Source organism: Myotis nattereri (assembly GCF_964212035.1).
Source record: "Myotis nattereri genome assembly, chromosome: 2".
Lineage (NCBI taxonomy): Eukaryota > Metazoa > Chordata > Mammalia > Chiroptera > Vespertilionidae > Myotis > Myotis nattereri.
This window is the reverse complement of record NC_138076.1, coordinates 103,898,608-103,917,924: the sequence shown is the minus strand read 5'-3', so window position 1 is coordinate 103,917,924 and position 19,317 is coordinate 103,898,608. Positions and strand designations below refer to the sequence as shown.

The 19,317-nt window shown below is 35.6% G+C and overlaps 1 protein-coding gene across 3 annotated transcripts in view; it reads left to right on the top strand.

Moving 5' to 3' along the window:
* The window catches only part of POSTN (periostin), a 50,607-nt gene that overhangs the window by 7,541 nt on the left and 23,749 nt on the right, over positions 1 to 19,317 (top strand). For all 3 annotated transcript variants that reach the window (XM_081084676.1, XM_081084677.1, XM_081084678.1), the window contains exons 6-16: positions 985 to 1,131; positions 1,653 to 1,794; positions 2,908 to 3,120; positions 4,228 to 4,362; positions 6,334 to 6,482; positions 15,832 to 15,968; positions 16,766 to 16,896; positions 17,271 to 17,401; positions 17,497 to 17,599; positions 17,708 to 17,775; positions 18,476 to 18,521. In XM_081084676.1, the coding sequence (XP_080940802.1) occupies positions 985 to 1,131; positions 1,653 to 1,794; positions 2,908 to 3,120; positions 4,228 to 4,362; positions 6,334 to 6,482; positions 15,832 to 15,968; positions 16,766 to 16,896; positions 17,271 to 17,401; positions 17,497 to 17,599; positions 17,708 to 17,775; positions 18,476 to 18,521 (1,402 nt within the window). The remainder of the gene's footprint in view (positions 1 to 984; positions 1,132 to 1,652; positions 1,795 to 2,907; positions 3,121 to 4,227; positions 4,363 to 6,333; positions 6,483 to 15,831; positions 15,969 to 16,765; positions 16,897 to 17,270; positions 17,402 to 17,496; positions 17,600 to 17,707; positions 17,776 to 18,475; positions 18,522 to 19,317) is intronic.

Sequence of the window (19,317 nt, the reverse complement as noted above, 5' to 3'; positions counted from 1 at the left end):
GCTAATAAAAGTTAGTAAATATAGGTGCCATATCATGACTTTGCCCCATGTTTAGGACAAGTACATTATTGATTCAGTGACTGATTGTGAGGAATAAATTAAATTAACAATAGACTTAGATGTTCTAAAAGAGGACATCTTAGTAGTTGATGAGTTTAAAAAAATAGTAATCAGAGAAAAATAATAAATAATAATTTATCAGAGAGTGTGTCAAAGAATAATCAGAGAATGAGAATTCCCTTTATTCAGCCTCTGGCTACTATACTGAGTTAGGTTCTTGTGTATTTAGATAAGAGTCTTTGTGTAAAACTTACAAGTTCATAGGACTCTTTCAACAGTCAAATTTCCAGAGTCAAAAAGTATCATTGAAGAGGAAATATTTAGAACATTATTAGAATCAAACTGAATATATTTATATAATAATTGTTTTTCACTCTTAGAATTTATTTTAGGACTATTTAGACATTTTATGTAAGTTATTAGAGGCCCAATGCACGAAATTCATGCAAGAATTTCCCCCAGCTGTTGGCACCGGCTTCCCTCTGGCACCTGGGACCTGGGCTTCCCTCGCAGCCCCAGCTTCATCCAGAAGGACAGAAGGATGTCCAGAAGGACGTCCAGTCTAATTAGCATATTATGCTTTTATTATTATAGATTGCTCTACATTAGAAATAGTTGATTACTATATCTATAAAAGAAAAAAAAGAATTAAAGTAACAATTCAAATGAAAAAATGCTTTTTTCTTATATTTTATGATATGTTAAGTGTAACTATATTTGAGTTCTCTACTGGTTCTGTTTTCTCTTATTTCTTTTTTATGTATAGAAATATGCAAGTTTTTACTTTCAGAATTTATATTCAGAATGTCTCTTTCTTTATGTTAATTTTATTAGTATAAATTAAAAATAGGGAATGAGCTTGCTGTCTCAGTAGTCAATGGATAGCTCTGATTCCTGCACTTTGATTTTCCCAAATAATTATAGGTTGTCACTGTTAATTGTGCTCGAATCATCCATGGGAACCAGATTGCAACAAATGGTGTTGTACATGTCATTGACCGTGTCCTTACACAAATTGGTACCTCAATTCAAGACTTCATTGAAGCAGAAGATGACCTCTCATCTTTTAGGGTAAGAACAAGAAGCAACAGTAGATTGTCATGGATCATTGAAATTCCTTCTCTTTCTCTGTTCGAATCTAAAAACAATAAAATGCTATTAAACAAATCTGGCAGAAAGACAACAAATATATTTCTTGAAATGAAAAGTTTTCATTTTACATAGAATAAATCATCTCATATGAAATAATATTTAGGAGGACAACATAGATGAAAATGATTAGTTACATGACTGCAGTATATTTAGTACATTTACAATGTGTACATCTTAGTTATTTTATGTACTGCTGGATATTGCTATAGTCATACAAACAATGGCAGAATTGTAATTTTTTACAGACAGTTTGAAAAAAGATGGAAAGGACATAGTTGGTGTGCCAAAAAGTACTATAATGTTTCTATACAGTACTATAGACCAAACTTTTATAGTTTTCTATACAATGAGCTCATTCTTGTCAGCCTAGTCTAAGTGTCATGCAATTTTCTTTTGGATTTATAATGTGCAAGCATCTAAAAAGCACATTTGTGTTTTAGGCAGCAGCCATCACATCTGATATATTGGAAGCCCTTGGAAGAGATGGTCACTTCACACTCTTTGCTCCCACCAATGAGGCCTTTGAGAAACTTCCACGAGGTGTCCTAGAAAGGATCATGGGAGACAAAGTGGCTTCTGAAGGTACAAAAATGTTTTCCTATATGGGAAGCTTCCCAGAATTTCAAGAAGAAAATAAAATAAAAAAGAGATTGCCATGCTAAAGTTATCAGCTTTGATAAGCAAAGACAAAGAAAAAAATTTAAGTGAACTATAAAAATCTTTAAAAAAAGTCTTTGAAAGCATATGCAGAGTAATTTAATAATTAATTTACTAATTAAAGTAATTAAAATAATAATATTCTAAAGACTATACTTTTGTACTATTTTCAAGTAAGTAAATAGCAACATTAAAAGGATCAGCAAGTATAGAAAAGGTATCCTAAACCATCAAGTTTTAATATTATATACATATTATTAAGTGTTCTTAATTATAAACTTATGCTAAAAAATATGATTGAGTTAAATAAATTGCATGGTTCTCTTGGGCCATTACTTATTGATGTATAAAATTTGTCTTCTTTCCAGTCTCCTTTTCTATGTTCAAATAGATTTTACATTGTGACTAATACATTTCCTTAGCCTCTTCCAAAATACATTTAACCAATTTAAAATTAGAATTTTGAAAATTCAGATATAAAAATAATATAGTTGAAGCATTGATCCCTTGAGATATCCTTCAAAAATAATCTTTACTTTAAATACTTTCTATATGTTGTCTTTAGGGAATTCTTTGTCTTGCCTTCTGTTTCTATTAATTGCTTTACAAATTTATGTACAGGTATTCTGTTATGAGTGGCTAATGCAAGATACTGCTCATGTGTTTTGGGACTAATATCAGTTAACAAATAACTTTACAGGCCTTCTGAATGGAACAAATTTATTTTTTGCTTTCACATCAAAAAGTGCTTTTTTATGATAGTGGGGACTTGACCCAACACATTTTGTTAGTATTATACAAATTATTTCATGCAACTGATCTTCTTTTCTTCTTCCTACTGAGCTGAGCTTTGTCTGTTATATAGTTGATGAAAAAAATTACAAGAACTTCAACAGACTTTGAAAACATTTAGTTAATACTTAGATAAGATATATATATTTCTTATAAATACTTAGTTTCATAGTGAAACAAGTTTTTTAAGGGTCAAATTCTATTTCCCTTGATATGAATACTTTCTCTTTTTATTCTGTCCTTCAGCTCTCATGAAATATCACATTTTAAACACTCTCCAGTGTTCTGAGGCCATTACAGGAGGAGCAGTCTTTGAGACTCTGGAAGGAAACACAATAGAGATAGGATGTGATGGTGACAGCATAACAGTAAATGGAATAAAAATGGTGAACAAAAAAGATATTGTGACAAACAATGGTGTTATTCATTTGATTGATCAGGTCCTAATTCCTGATTCTGGTGAGTAACAGTTTCATATTCTTCTAATTATTATTGTTTATCAATTATGATGCCTCAAGAGTAAGTCCATGAAAGATGAATATGTAGTACTAGAGGCCTGTTGCATGAAAAGATTCGTGCAATAGGCCTTCCCTTCCCCTGGCTGCCTGCACCGGTTTTCCTTCAGCACCAGGGACCCAGGCATACGCTCCGGCCAGAGCTGCTTTCAAAGCCTTCGCTGCTCCAGCTGGAGCCACTTTCAGTTTTTGCTCCACCTCGCGCCTACATATGCAAATTAACCGCCATCTTTGTTGGTGGTTAATTTGCATATCTCGCTGATTAGCCCATGGGAAGCCTAGCAAAGGTACGGTCAGTTACCCTGTTTGTCTATTATTAGATAGGATAAGGAATGACATGTGAAACACAAACACAAAATAAATAGTGAGTGAACTGAGTGCTAAATAGTTAACCTGTGGAGTCATGGGCACTCCATGCATGGAAACTTGGTTTTCTAGGATTTCTAATACCTAATACTTATAAAGGTTCTTATAGTGTCAAATATTTCTTAAAAACACAAAGGAAAGATATAACTAAATGATCATCTTTGAATAAATGAAAGAACTATGGTACTCATAAGAGTAGAGTCTAGCCCTAACCGGTTTTGCTCAGTGGATAGAGCGTAGGTCTGCGGACTGAAAGGTCCCAGGTTCCATTCCGGTCAAGGGCATGTACCTTGTTTGTAGGCACATCCCCAGTAGGGGGTGTGCAGGAGGCAGCTAATCGATGTTTCTCTCTCATCGATGTTTCTAACTCTCTATCCCTCTCCCTTCCTCTCTGTAAACAATCAATAAAATATATTTTTAAAAAAAGAGTAGAGTCTAGAGGTGAGCAATAGAGAATTAAAGAACATTAAAAGCAAGAAGACAGAAAGATATTTTCCTTCTAAAATGTTTTGATGTTATTAATTCCCTAAAAGGGAAGCTGGAATTCTTACTAAGGAAAGGCAGGATGTCTTATTAAATTGTCAGTGCAGAAAATAGCTTATAGAAAACAGCCAATAATTAATCTACTAATTTTATGATGATGATAACACTGACATTTTGGAAATTGTGATGGTTTATTTTACAGCCAAACAAGTTATTGAGCTTGCTGGAAATCAACAAACCACTTTTGCAGACCTCATAGCCCAGTTAGGTTTGGCATCTGCTCTGAGGCCAGATGGAGAATATACTTTGCTGGCACCTATGAATAATGCATTTTCTGGTATGTACTACTGGACAATGTCATTCCTGCTCTTCAGCCCCAACCCATCCACACCATTTTTCTTCAACCATGACTGTTGGCAATAAGAAATAATATATGTTTTACAAGTTGTTGATTGGTTTTTGTATTGGATACCCATATAGTGTGTTAGCACTACATAACCTCTATTGAAATGTCCTTTATTTCAAACATTTTATTTTAATAGGCAATAGCATAAAGGGAGTGAAAGTTTATGATAAGAGGTATTCAGTTGTTTTCTGAATATAACCACATTACCAGCACACATAATGAATCTTAAGAAAAATAAATCTGATTTTCTTATTTAGCATCAACTTAATATTTAGGAATAAACAGGTATATTTTGCATCTCAAAATTTGACAGTAACATCCTATCTAATAAAGAAGGAATATGCTAATTGGCCCTCATGCCATTGCAAAGATGACACTGTCCACAGCCAATAAGAAGGGAATATGCTAATTGACTGTCCCACCCTCAAAGATGGCAGCATCCACAGCCAATAAGGAGGGGATATGTTAATTGACTACCACGCCCTCAAAGATGGTGGCACCCACAGTCACAAGATGGCAATGCCCAATCCCTTCAGCTCCACTGGGGTGGCAGATGTGTGGCAAGGCCGGGCCCGCCCCCAAGCTGGCCCGGCTGCTCCATGAGCCTGCCTCCGGAGTTCCCCAGTACCCTCAGCCCCCCAGCCGCCCAGGACCAGCCCAAGGCACAGGAAAGCCTTGGATGTTGGCTGCCCAGCCACCCAGGGCCACCCAAGGGTCAAGTAACCAGGGCCGGCCCAGGCTTGCACTGCCAGCAGTGGCAGCAGCAGAGGTGTGATGGGGGCATCGCCTTCTCCTGATCGCCAGGTCACCTCCTGCCCCTGAGGGCTCCCGGACAGTAAGAGGAGGCAGGCTGGGCTGAGGGACTCCCCCTCTAGTGCATGATTATAAATAAATAAAGCAAGAGAATATTATACACTTCTATATTAAGTTATAAACTATTGTTATAAATATTTTGCCTAGTAGCTTCTATTCAGTGACAGTCTTTAGATTAATGCAACCTGCCATTTTTTTCTAGAAAAGTGATTTTTAAAGACATATTTAAATTGTTAGGCATAATTTAATAATTATATAAACAAACTAGAGGCCTGGTGCACAAATTTGTGCACTGGTGGAGTCCCTTGGTCTGGCCAGTAATTGAGGCCTATTCGAGGGGCTGGCCAGCTGCGGGGAGGGGCTGCGGGAGGTTGGCTAGTGGGAGAAGGGGCTGTGGGAGGTTGGCTGTGGGAGTGCACTGACCACCTGGGGACAGCTCCTGCATTGAGCATCTGCCCTCTGGTGGTCAGTGTGCATCATAGCGACTGGTTGACCAGTCGTTCTGGTCATTTGGTAATAATGGTCACTTAGGCTTTTATATATATAGATAAGTGCCACCTATTTTACAACTTTCCAAATACCAAATTATGACAGAAGTTATCAATAAAAATTTCAAATTTCTAGAAATGATTTTCTTCTTTGTAATAATGATGTCCATATGCATTAATGTTAACCTACCTTTAAGATGTTTTGTGCTTTGATTTTCTCTTCAGTAATGAAGGTAAATTTACAAATGATTCATCAGTAGTCTTTCTGGCTATTTGATATCAAATTCTCAGAAAAATTCTTGGCCACCACTAGAGTTTAACTTTTTCCAGTGACTACACAAAACTATGTTGCCCTCACAGAAATGAAACCCATTGTTTGGACTGCTTGGAAACATGTTATAGTCACTTGATGAAATAGCTCATAGAGTTTTTGTTGGTGCATAAAATCCATTGCCTTGAGCATTTAATTGAGTTATATAAGAGTGTAGGACCCATAGTATCAAAGATAAGAATGATTCATTTTCATTATTTTCTCTTACCAAGAGAAACTTTAATGCTTTCTAAATACCATTATATTTTTTCCTTTAAAATTTATTTATAGATGATACTCTGAGCATGGATCAGCGCCTTCTTAAATTAATTCTGCAGAATCATATATTGAAAGTAAAAGTTGGACTTAATGAGCTTTACAATGGACAAAAACTTGAGACCATTGGAGGCAAACAGCTCAGAGTCTTCGTGTATCGAACAGTAAGTGAATAAAACAGTATAAAATATCTACACTGGCCTAATTGTTAAGTGACATGTGCTTGTCAAAGGATGTTGTTACAACATATGTTTCCCAGAATTTTATTTATACAGTTTTAACAATAAATATGCATCAGAAGATCAGGGAGGGAATGTCCTGGCCAGTGTGGCTAAGTTGTTTGGAGCTTTGTCCCTTTGACCAGGTTGATTCCTGGTCAGGGCACATACCCAGGTTATGGGTTCTCTCTCACATCAATATTTCTCTCTCTCTCTCTCTCTCTCTCTCTCTCTCTCTCCCTTCTTCTCTCTAAGTATCAATTAAAAAAGAAAAGAAAATATCAGGAAACTGAGTAACATGTGTGAAGACAGAAAGTTACACAAAAAGTTCTATGTGTTAATAATTCTTAAATTTGCAATTGTTTAATTATAAATAACATTATATTATAAAGCATTATTTCAATTCCACAAATCACTACAACGTCTCTAAAATAAGCTTTTCATTACTAGTTTTATTTAAGTATAGTTTGTATACAAATTAGTTTCAGGCATGCAATATACTGATTGGACATTTATAAATCTTACAATGTGATCATCACACTTAGTCTAATAATCATCCATCACTGTGAAAACTGATCACAATTTTCCATATTGCCCTTCACCTTTTTCAACCACCCTCCCAACTCTTATCTACTCTGGAAACCATTTTTCAATAAGTCTGTTTTTGTTTCACTTCATATTCCACATATAAGTGAAATCATTTGGTATTTATCTTTCTCTTACTTCACTTAGCATAATACCATCCTTGTTCTCACAAATGGTAAAATTTCATTTTTTATGGCTGAGTAATATTCCATTGCAAAATTAGATCACATATTTTTTATCCACTCATCTATCAATGGAAATCTAGGTTGTTTCCATATCTTGGCTATTGTAAATAATGCTGCCTTGAACATAGGAAGGTATATGTCTTTTTAAATTAGTGTTTTGTTTCCTTTGATAAATACATAGAAGTAGAATTGCTGGATCGTATGGTAGTTCTATTTTTAATTTTTTGAGGAGTCTCCACACTGCTTTCTATATTGGCTGCAATAATTTGCAGTCCCACCAAAAGTACACAAGGGCTCCCTTTTCTCTACATTCTTTCCAACACAAGTTATTTGTTGAATATATGTGATTTATTTATTTTAAAATTAAACTTAATTGGGTGACATTGGTATATAGGTTTCAAGTATACAATTCTATGATTAATCATCTGTATATTGTATTGTTTGCCAACCAACCACACTAAGTCAAATATCCTGTCACCATATATTTGACTCCTTTTACCCTTTACTACCTCCCACACCCAATCCCTCTGGTAAGCATTCCATAGTTGTCTGTGTCTAGCAGTTTGTTTGTTTTTACTGTTTGTTCATTTGTGCTTTCAGTTTTGTATCCTACATATGAGTGAAATCATATGGTTCTTGACTATTTCTGTCTGATTTATTTTGCTAAGCATGATATTCTCAAGATCCATCCATGTAGTCATATGACAGTATTTCTTTATTTTTAATTAAATCTTTATTGTTGAAAGTATTTCGTATGTCCCCCTTTTCCCTGTATTGACCCCTTCTAGCCCACCTCCATCCACCACCCAAGGCCTTCACTACTCTATTGTCTGTGTTTATGGGTTAAAGAATATATGCATACAGGTTCTTTGGTTGATCTCTTCTCACCCAGTCATCTTGCCGTGCTTACCCTCTGATATTCCACAGTCTGTTCTATGCTACTATGTTTCTGGACCTATTTTGTTCATCAGTTTATTTTGTTCATTAGATTCCACATATGAGTGAGATCATGCTGTATTTGTCTTTGTCTGACTGGCTTATTTTGATTAACATAATACTCTCCAGGTCCCTCCATGGTATTGCAAATGTTGAGTTCCTTCTTTTTTACTGCTGTATAGTATCCCATGGTGTACATGTACCACTGCTTTTTTATCTACTTGGGTTATTTTCAGATCTTAGCTATTATAAATTGTGCTGCTCTGAACATAGGGATGCATGCATTCTTTCTGATTGGTGTTTCAGGTTTCTTATGATATATTCCCAGAAGTGGGGTCACTAGGTCAAAAGACAGCTGACATTTAATTTTTTGAGGAAACTCCATAATAGCTGCACCAGTTTGCATTCCCACTAGCAGTGTACTAGGGTTCCCTTTTCTCCACATCCACATAAGCACTTGTGATTTGTTGATGGTAGCCATTCTGACAGGTATAAGGTGATACCTCATTGTTGTTTAATTTGCATCTCTCTGATGATCAGTAACTTGGAGTATTCTTTCATATGTCTCTTGGCCATCTGTATATCCTCTTTGGAGAAATGTATATTCAGGTATTCTGCCCATTTTTAAATTGGGTTGTTTGGCTTCCTTTTGTTAAGTTGTATTTGTTACTTATATATTTTAGATATTAAAACTTTATCAGAAATATCATAGTCAAATATGTTATCTTATACAGTGGGATCCCTTTTGATTTGTTGATGGCTTCTTTTATTATGAAGAAGCTTTTTATTTTTATGTAGTCCCATTTGTTTATTTTCTCCTTAGTTTCCTTTGCCCTAGGAGATGTATCTGTAAACATGTTGCTAGGAGAGATGTCTGAGATTTTCCTTCTTATGGTTTCTTCCAGAATTTTAATGCCATGACAACTTACATTTAAGTATTGTATCCATTTTGAGTTTTATTCTTGTTTATGGTGTAAGTTGGTGATCTAGTTTCATTTTTTTGCATGTATCTGTCCAATTTTCCCAACAACATTTATTGAGGAGACTGTCTTGACTCCATTGTATATTCTTACCTTCTTTGTCAAATATTAATTCAAGGTAATTGCTTGGGTTGATTTCTGGGGTCTCTGTTCTGTTCCATTTAACTATATGTCTGTTCTTGTGCCAGTAGCAGGCTGCTTTGATTACAGTGGTTTTGTAGTATAACTTGATATCTGGTATTGTGATTCCTCTAACATTGTCTTTCTTTCTCAAGATTATTGCAATTATTTGGGGTCTTTATTGATTCCATATACATTTTGGAGTATTTTTTTCTAGATCTGTGAAATATGCTGTTAATTTTTTAATCATAATTGCAATGCATCTGTAGATTTCTTTGGGTAGTATGAACATTTTAATGATGTAAATATTACCAATCCATGAACATGGTATATTCTTCTACTTGTTTATATCTTCCTCTCTCTCTTTTTTCAACATCCTGTAGTTTTCCACATATAACTCTTATACCTCGTTGGTTACGTTTATTCCCAAATACCTTAATTTTTTGTTGCCATGGTAAATTGGATTATTTGTTTAATCTCTCTTTCTGACAATTCAATTATTGGTGTATAAAAATGCCATCAATTTCTGGATGTTAATTTTGTATCCTGCTACATTGCCAAATTCATTGATTAAATCTAGTAGTTTTTGGTGGAGTCTTTAGAATTTTCTATGTACAATAATCATGTCATTTGGGAATAATGAGAGTTTAACTTTTTCCTTTTCAATTTGGATGTCTTTTACTTCTTCTTGTCTGACCGCTGTGGCTAGAACTTCCAGTACTATGAGTGGTGAAATTGGACATCACTGACTTGTTCCTGTTCTTAGGGGGAAAGGTTTTAGTTATTGCCTATTGAGTATGATGTTCACTATACGTTTGTCATATATGACCTTTATTATGTTGAGATATGATCCCTCTAGTCCCACTTTGCTGAGAGTTTTTAATAAAAGATAGGTGTTAGGTTTTGTTGAATGTTTTCTCTGTGTAAATTGATATGTACATGTGATTTTTTTTTTCCTTTTAATTTGTTTATGTGATGTATCGCATTTACTGATTTGCAAATATCCTTCATCTCCATAATAAATTCCATTTGATCATGGAATATGATCTTTTTAATACATTGCTGGATCCAATTTGCTAATATTTTGTTAAAGGTTTTAGCATATCTGTTCACCCAATATACTGGACTATAGTTCTATTTCCTTGTTCCTTTATCTGGTTTTGGAATTAGTTCTCTTTATTGAACTCATGAAAAGACCTTGGAACTTTTCATTCCTCTTGGATTTTTTGGAATAGTTTGAGGAAGATAGGTGTTGTTCTTTGAAGGTTTGGTAAAACTCCCCTATAAAGCTGTCCAGGGCAAGACTTTTGTTTGCAGGAAGTTTTTGATTACTGCTTCTATTTCATCAGTTGTTATTGGCTTATTTAGGTTTTCTGTCTCTTTCTGATTCAGTTTTGGGAAATTGTATTTTTCTAGGAATGTGTCCATTTTATACACTTTGTCCAGCTTGTTGGCATATAGCTGTTCACAGTATTTTCTTACAACCCTTTATATTTCCATGGTGTCAGTTGTTACTTCACCACTTTCATTTCTGATTTAATTTTGGGGGTCCTCTCTCTTTATTTTCTGACTAGAGGCTCAGTGCATGAAATTCATGTATGGGTAGAGTCCCTAGGCCTGGCCAGCAATCAGGGCCAATCTGTGGGGTGACTGGTGGGGCGATCACGGGTCCCCCGCTGGCACGTGCCTTGGGCCTGTGGGCTGGGGGCAGCTCCTGCATTGAGTGTTTGTCCCCTGGTGGTCAGTGCATATCATAGTGGCTGGTGGTTCTGCCATTTGGTCAACTTGCATATTAGGCTTTTATTATATAGGATGAGACTAGCTGAAGGCTCATAAATCTTATCTTTTCAAAGAATAAACTCTTAGTTTCAATGAACTTTTGTATGATTTTTTTCATCCCAATGTAATTTATTTCTGCTCTAATCTTTATTATTTCTTTCATTCTACTTCCTCTGGGCTTTTCTTATTGCTCTAATTCTTTAAGGTGTAGTGTTAAATATTTTATTATTAATTTTTCTTGTCTTTTGAGGTAGGCCTGAAGTGCTATGAACCTCCCTCTTAGAACTGCTTTTGCTGGGTCACAGAGATTTTAGGTTGTTTTAGGTTCATTTACATTTGTTTCCAGAACATTTTTTATTTCTTCCTTGATCTCATTGGTAACCCTGTCATCCTATATAAAAAAAGCCTAATATGCTAAGTGTCTGGTTGTCCAGTAGGCCATTCAACCAATCAAAGCATAATATGCTAATGATATGCTAAGTCCACTCAATTATTCACTATAACATGCACTGACCACCAGGGGAGAGATGCTTCGACTGGTAGGTTAGCTTGTTGCTGGGGTCTGGCCAATCGGAACTGAGCAAATTGGTCTGGACACTCCCTGGAGCCCTTCCGCTGTCCCTCCTAGGCTGGCCAACCTCCTACATCCCTCCCTGGCCCTGATTGTGCACCGGAGGGGTCCCTTGGCATGGCCTGTGCCCTCTTGCAATCTGGGACCCCTCGGGGGATGTTGGAGAGCAGTTTTCAGCCCGATCCCACAGGCCAGGTCAAGGGACCCCACTGGTGCACAAATTCATGCACCAGGCCTCTAGTTGTTTAATAACATGTTATATAGCCTCCTTGTGTTAGAATGTTTTGGAGTATTTTTAATGTAGTTGATTTCTAATTTTATTCCATTGTGGTCTAAGAAGATGCTTGATATGAATTCAATTTTCTTGAAATTGTAGAAACTTGTTTTGCATTCTAACATGTGGTCTATCTTTGAGAATGGTCCATGTGTACTTGAGAAGAATGTATATTCTGCAGCATTGGGATGAAATGTTCTATAAATGATAATTAAATCCATCTGATCCAGTGGGTCATTTAGAGCCACTCTTTCCTTGATAATTTTTTATCTGGAAGATCTATCCAGTGAAGTCAGTAGGGCATTAAAGTCCCCTACTATAACTGCATTGCTTTTGATCTTTCCCTTAAAGTCCTCAAGAAGTGTTCTTTAATATATATTTAGGTGCTCCTATATTGGGTACATATACGTTTTCCAGGGTTATATCCTCTTGTTGTATTGATACCTTTAGTATTATGTAGTGACCCTTATTGTCTCTTGTGATGAAATTCATTTTGAAGTCTATTTGTCAGATATGAGGATTGCTACCCTAGCGTTGTTTTTGTTTTGTTTTTTTTTCCTTTCCATTCATGGAAAATGTTTTTCCATCCCTTCATCCTCAGCCTGTGTGAGTCTTTTGGTCCGAGGTGGGTCTCTTGTAGACAGCATATAATTGGGTCATGTTTTTGTATCCATTCGTGTACCCTATATCTTTTGATTGGAGCATTTAATCCATTTGCATTTACGGTTATTATTGATAGGAACTTATTTCTTGACACTTAAGATCTGTATGTCTATGTTTCTCTCTATATATTTCTTCTCATTATAGCAGTCCCATTAGCATTTCTTGTAGTTCTGGTTTGGTGGTGATAAAGCCTTTTTGTCTGGTAAGCTTTTTATTTCACCATCTATTTTGAATGATAGCCTTTCTGGATATAGTAATCTTGATTTCAGATACTTGCTTTTCATTACCTTGAATACTTCATGCCATTCCCTTCTGGCTTATAGAGTTTCTGATGAGGAATCAACCCTTTTGTAGGTAACACATTGCTTTTCTCTCTTTAAGAATCTCTATTTTTAATTTTTGTCATTTTAATTATGATGTGTCTGGGTATGGGCCTCTTTGGGTTCTTCTTTCTTGTGACTCTATGTGCCTCCTGGACTTATGTGACTTTTTTCTTCAGTAGGTTGGGGAAGTATTTTGCCATTATTTCTTCAAATATGTTCTCTATCCCTTGCTCACTTTCGCCTCCTTCTGGCACTCTGATTATGTGAATATTTTTGTTTCACTTTGTCCCATGGCTCCCTTAAACTGTCCTCCTGTTTTTAAATTGTTTTTTCTTTCTCTGATTGAGTGATTTTTTTTCTACTCTGTCTTCTAATTCACTGATCCAGTCCTCTGCTTCCCCATATCTGCTGTGTATTCCTTCCACAGTGTTATTAGTGTTATGTCATTCTTTATTTCCAACTGGTCTTTTTTCATAATTACTATATTTTTTCTCATGCTGTTGAGCATCTTTGCCATTATTATTCTGAGCTCTATCTCTGATAAATTTCTTGTCTCTGTTTCGTTTAGTTCTTCTTCTGGTGAATTCTCCTCTTCTTTCATTTGGGAGTTGTTTCTTTGTCTTCCCATTTTGGCTTTCTATCTGGGTTTGTGTATATATATTAGGTAGATCTGCTGTGACTCCCAATCTCTAATGCAGGATAATGTCAGATGCTGCTTCTGACTGGCACTTAGTACTCTGTTTGAGGCTATCAGCAATCCACAGCTTGTGGCTCCCTCTGTTGGGTTTGGGTACCTTAGGAAAGCACCACAATGTGCACCAGGGTCTGCGTTTCTTAGATCAGGGCCTGAGATTATATCAGGATAGACTCAAAACCTCCAGAGATCCACCTCTGCCTGCAGTTTGATTTTTATTCATGCTTGATTAACCTTATGCTGACCACAGGGTGGGACGAGATGACTTCCATTAGGGTGTGCAATTGCCTTCACCCCAGCCAAAACTGCCTAGATAGCAAATGTCAATCAGAGAAAGATGTCCTCCACACAGTGAGGGAATGACTCAGCACAGGAGACCAGAAGATTGCCCTCCAAGCTCCAATTCCCACCCTCGCAACCCTGGAATCTCCTGACACAGCTCCAGTCTACTATTCCCTCCCTCTCCTGGAGCCCAAGGTGAAAAGCTGCACACAAAATGTTGTGCCTTGGTCCTTTAAGAGGGTGCCAGCATTTCCAGCCATCTCTCACTGGCAGACAGCAACCTTGATGCTTTTCACAGTCAGGTATTACGTGGGCACCTTTCTCAGTTCTAGTGCTCTGGGCTGGGGAGGCCAGCTTGGGGTTTAGACCCCAGAGTTCTCAGTGGGAAACTCCTAACAGCTGTGATAACACTTTGAAACTTCAGCTGCTGACTGTGGAAGCCCAGCCATCCCTTTCTTGTCTCCACACTTCCTACCAGTCTCTATACAGTCTCCACTTTCCATCTTTGGTTATTAGGGTTCTCTCCAGCTAGTCTTTAGTTGATTTTTCAGGGTGATTTTTCTGTATTTTAGCTGTATTTCCAGTTTGGTGCTTGGAGAGTGTCAGTGTAGCTTCCACTTACTCTGCCGCCATTTTTAATCTCCCCACAGGGTAGTGTTTCATCTTTTCTTATGGCTGAGTAGTATTCCATTGTACATATGTACCAAATCTTCTTTACCCAATCATCTATGGAAGGAAACTTTGGTTGTTTCCATGTCTTGGTCACTGGGAATAATGCTGCAATGAACAAAGTGGTGAAGATATCTTTGTGAATAAATGTTTTCAAATTTTTTTGTTAGATACGCAGAAGAGGAGTTTCTGGATCTAACTCTGTTCTTAATTCTTTGAGTTTTGTTAACTGCCATTCTGACTGGTCTGAGGTAGTATTTCATTATGGTTTTGACTTGCATTTACTGATGATTAATGATGTTAAATATCTCTTCATCTGTCCATTGGCCATTTGTTTATCAGTTTATAGGGTCTATTATAATTTACAAGATAATTTTTATGTATAATCAAGTATGTAGAATGATCTTTTACTCTGAGATCACAATTCAGCAATTGAATCTCTTTTGAATAACTCTCAAGATAAACTTTCATAAACAGAAATATTTTTGAATCCTATAAAATGATTCTACTGTACTTTATCTGAAGAAAACATTTTAGAAAATATTGCTTATCAAAATCACAGTGCAACTAGTGGTTTCTGTCCAGGAAACACATACAGCTATAGCTAAAATATTTTACAGAAAGTAAAGCATTTCCTAGAATTGAATTTGACACAGTATCTGTTCATTATAGTTCCACAATTCCATGACAAACATTATAAAGGAAGCAGAAAATGGGCTGTTCTCTAAATTACACATTTACCTTTATTTGTTTAAAAGTACTATAACTAAATTAATACTTTCATTTATAAATTGATGGGATATTACAGTTAAGAAAATATAGAAACTATTAATGAAGATCACAAGAGGCACTGATGTCAGGAAACTGACAGTGAAAAAAGGTCCTAAAGAGTTAAAAGGTTAAAGTTTCCTAAGAAGGTTGGAAAAATGGTTGGAACATGAAGAGGAATGGTAGAAAATGTAACAATGGAATTCTATGGAACTTTTATTACTTACTCACAAAACTACCTGCTGACACCTAGGGTAGCTTGAGTAGTAGCAGAAAACCTGGTTGAATAAGGTGATGTCAGATTTTGCAAGGAATTAAAAACAGAAGAGAGAAGCTTTTTCCACTAGCCATATAGGTCAGGGTACCTTTTAGGAGAGTCAATCTAAAAATTTAATTATGCAATTATTTCCACATAGGAAAATTCAAATAAGAAAATGGAGAGCTGTATCTTTTTTTCCTTTGCTAGGCTGTCTGCATTGAAAATTCCTGCATGGTGAGAGGAAGCAAACAAGGGCGAAATGGTGCTATTCACATATTCCGAGAGATCATCAAACCAGCAGAGAAATCCCTCCATGAAAAGTTAAAACAAGATAAACGCTTTAGGTAAACTTAATTAGTTTCACATCCACAAAAGAATGAGCGGTATTGGCATATTTTTGTTTCACAGTTAGAATTCCAAATGGCATTTAATATTCAGTATTGCTGATCATAAAACTTAGAATAATAAGTCTATGAAACTAAATATATTCTCAACATTATTTTGCTTCCTGGTTCAACATAATATAATTTGGTGACTGAAAAACACACACAATCTTATAAACTGAACTACTCTTTGCAAGTTTTTTATAATTAAATTTTTAAATGATATTTAATAGCAAAGGCTATTTTGTAGAATATTAAATTAAAAATGTTTATTTGCTATAAAGTGTGACCTTTTCAAGTTTTATAGGAGAAAAACAGTATTTAGAAAATTTAAAAATCACACGTAGCCCTAACTGGTTTGGCTCAGTGGATATAGCATCGGCCTGTGGACTGAAAGGTCCCAGGTTAGATTCCAGTGAAGGGCATGTACCTTGGTTGCGGACACATCCCCAGTAGGAGGTGTGCAGGAGGCAGCTTATCGATGCTTCTCTCTCATCAATGTTTCTAACTCTCTATCCCTCTCCCTTCCTCTCTGTAAAAAATCAATAAAATATATTTTTAAAAAATCACATGTACCTTTAAATAATTTCCCCATGAAAAAACTTTCTTAACAGGTAAATTGCATATGAAACCTATGAAAATGTATGAACAACTTTCTCATGCTTTCTGAATACATGGATTATATTCTATTCCATGCATTGTAGGTGAGCATACTATATTTAAATCTAACAAAATAAACACATGTCTTTTCTGTTTAGCATCTTCCTTAGCTTTCTAGAAGCTGCAGACTTGAAAGAGCTCCTAACACAACCTGGGGATTGGACTTTATTTGTTCCAACCAATGATGCCTTTAAGGGAATGACTAATGAAGAAAAGGAAATTCTGATTCGTAAGTAAAAGTGAATATGGAATATTTGAGGGTCTAATATCAGGATTTAATTTCTTCCTCAAGGGTTTCTGCCCAGACATCAGCCTCAAAAATGTTTCCTTTTAAAAAATTTTTGTAGAGTCATAGTTTTCATTATTTTCATTTAAGATATGTGAAGGGTCACTCATTAATATTCTTAGTTAACTGCTTACTGTCATGTGTTTGGGCTATGTGTTCATTTATGTTATTTATCAATAGTAACTTGAGAGAACAATTAGATAAGAAATACAGTGTGGGAATATAAAGACAAATATTTTTCTCTTTAGTATTCCTAGCATCAAAATGCCAAAACAAGATGACATGTTATTAAATAAATATATATATTTTCCTTCTAGGCAACAAAAATGCTCTTCAAAACATTATCCTTTATCACCTGACACCAGGAGTTTTCATTGGAAAGGGGTTTGAACCTGGAGTTACTAACATTCTAAAGACCATACAAGGAAGCAAAATCTATCTGAAAGGAGTAAGTTTTATGGAATGAATTTATGATAGTGTTCATAAATTGTAATGTTCATTTTTCATTAAATTTCTCATTGACATTATTCCTTGTTTTGATAGGTAAATGACACACTTCTGGTAAATGAATTGAAATCAAAAGAATCTGACATCATGACAACAAATGGTGTCATTCATGTTGTAGATAAACTTCTCTATCCAGCAGGTTGGTAATTACTGAATTCATTAATATGCTAAATATTTTTTATTAAAAAAACCTAGATTTTTATTTCATACATTCTTGCCAACATTTATTTAATATTCCTCTTCATAGACACGCCTATTGGAAGTGATCAGCTGCTGGAAGTACTTAATAAACTGATCAAATATATCCAAATTAAGGTACAGAATATTATTGGATTTATTTATAATGTGTTGAACATAAGAAACTATAAATGTATACATTAATGAGTAGGACACTAGGTTTGGATTGCTCTGTTGATTATGCATCACTGGCCCATCTGTAAAGAAATGACATAAATTCCTTATGGCTTTATTCAACAACAATCCATTACAATTTACATGAGGCCAAGCAGTGTATTAAGTGTTATGTGAAACATTAAGTTGAATCAGATATGGCTCTTTATGCAAAAATTTTACCATCCAGTAGGGAAGATGAGACATGGAAAAAAACAACTATAATTTTTTTATCCTCAAATATCTTTGCTACTGAATATAAGAAAAAATATATACTTATAAAAAGTTGTCATTAATCATAATAGTTAAAGGCAAGGAATATTTTGCTTCTTTATTACTATAGAGTCAATGTGTCAGAAAACACATGACTTTGGATTAAGTATTGTATAATTTTCAAGACTGAATTACAAATCTATAAATGTTAAGCTATCAGCCTTATAGCAGAAAACTGGAATTTGACTCATATGAAGACTTCATTTCTTTTAAGTGTAATGATAGCTTTATTTTATTTACCTTAGTAAGAAATACAGTGGTTCCATATTTTTTAATACAACTAGCCTTAGTTTTATGTTACTAAGTATACATGTCATATTACTACACTTCATGTATAAACATTTATTTTCAGTTTGTTCGTGGTAGCACCTTCAAAGAAATCCCCATGACTGTCTATAGTAAGTACATATGGGTATTAGTCACATATAAGTGGAAAAATAAAAAATATTAATAATGTTTTTTATATTTACAAACAGAGACTACTGATAATCTGGTATTTAGAATTTCAAACAATGGCAAATTGGATCCCACTTTAAATAAGGCTTGAGCTTAGAATGAGACCTCTCATCCTTTGCCATGCCCTCCAACTCCAAGAAACCATTTCCCCACTCATCCAAAAATATATAAGAACTAGCGGCCCAGTGCACAGGATTTGTGCACTGGTGGGGGGCGTGGCCTGCGGGGATTGGCATGCTGTGAGAGCGCCTCTCATCCCAGTCAGCCGAGCAGCGCTTCCACTGTGGGAGCACACTGACTACCAGGGGTCAGCTCCTGCGTTGAGTGTCTGCCCCCTGGTGGTCAGTGCTTGTCATAGTAACTGGTCAACCGGTCATTCTGGTTTTTCCACTGTTTGGTCACTGGGCTTTTATTACATAGGATCACAGTAAAATATAATAGCTAGTATGGCCGAGAAGCAGAAAAAAAGACATACAAACCTTAAAAGGAAGAGCTAGGTAAAAATCACTTGAGAGCTATCTGAAAATGCAGATGTGTGGACACAGAAATAGCATTGCCAAAGGATTTGTCACTTACTATACCCTCAAGTCCTCAGTTGGCTAAATTCAGGGTGCAACACAATGTGACAAAGAATCTTAATGTTTATGACTTGGTGGTCAAAAACTCTCTCTATCCAAAACTGTACAAAGAAATAAAATTTTTGCCAGGTGATAAACATAAAGTTTCTAGATCCCAAGG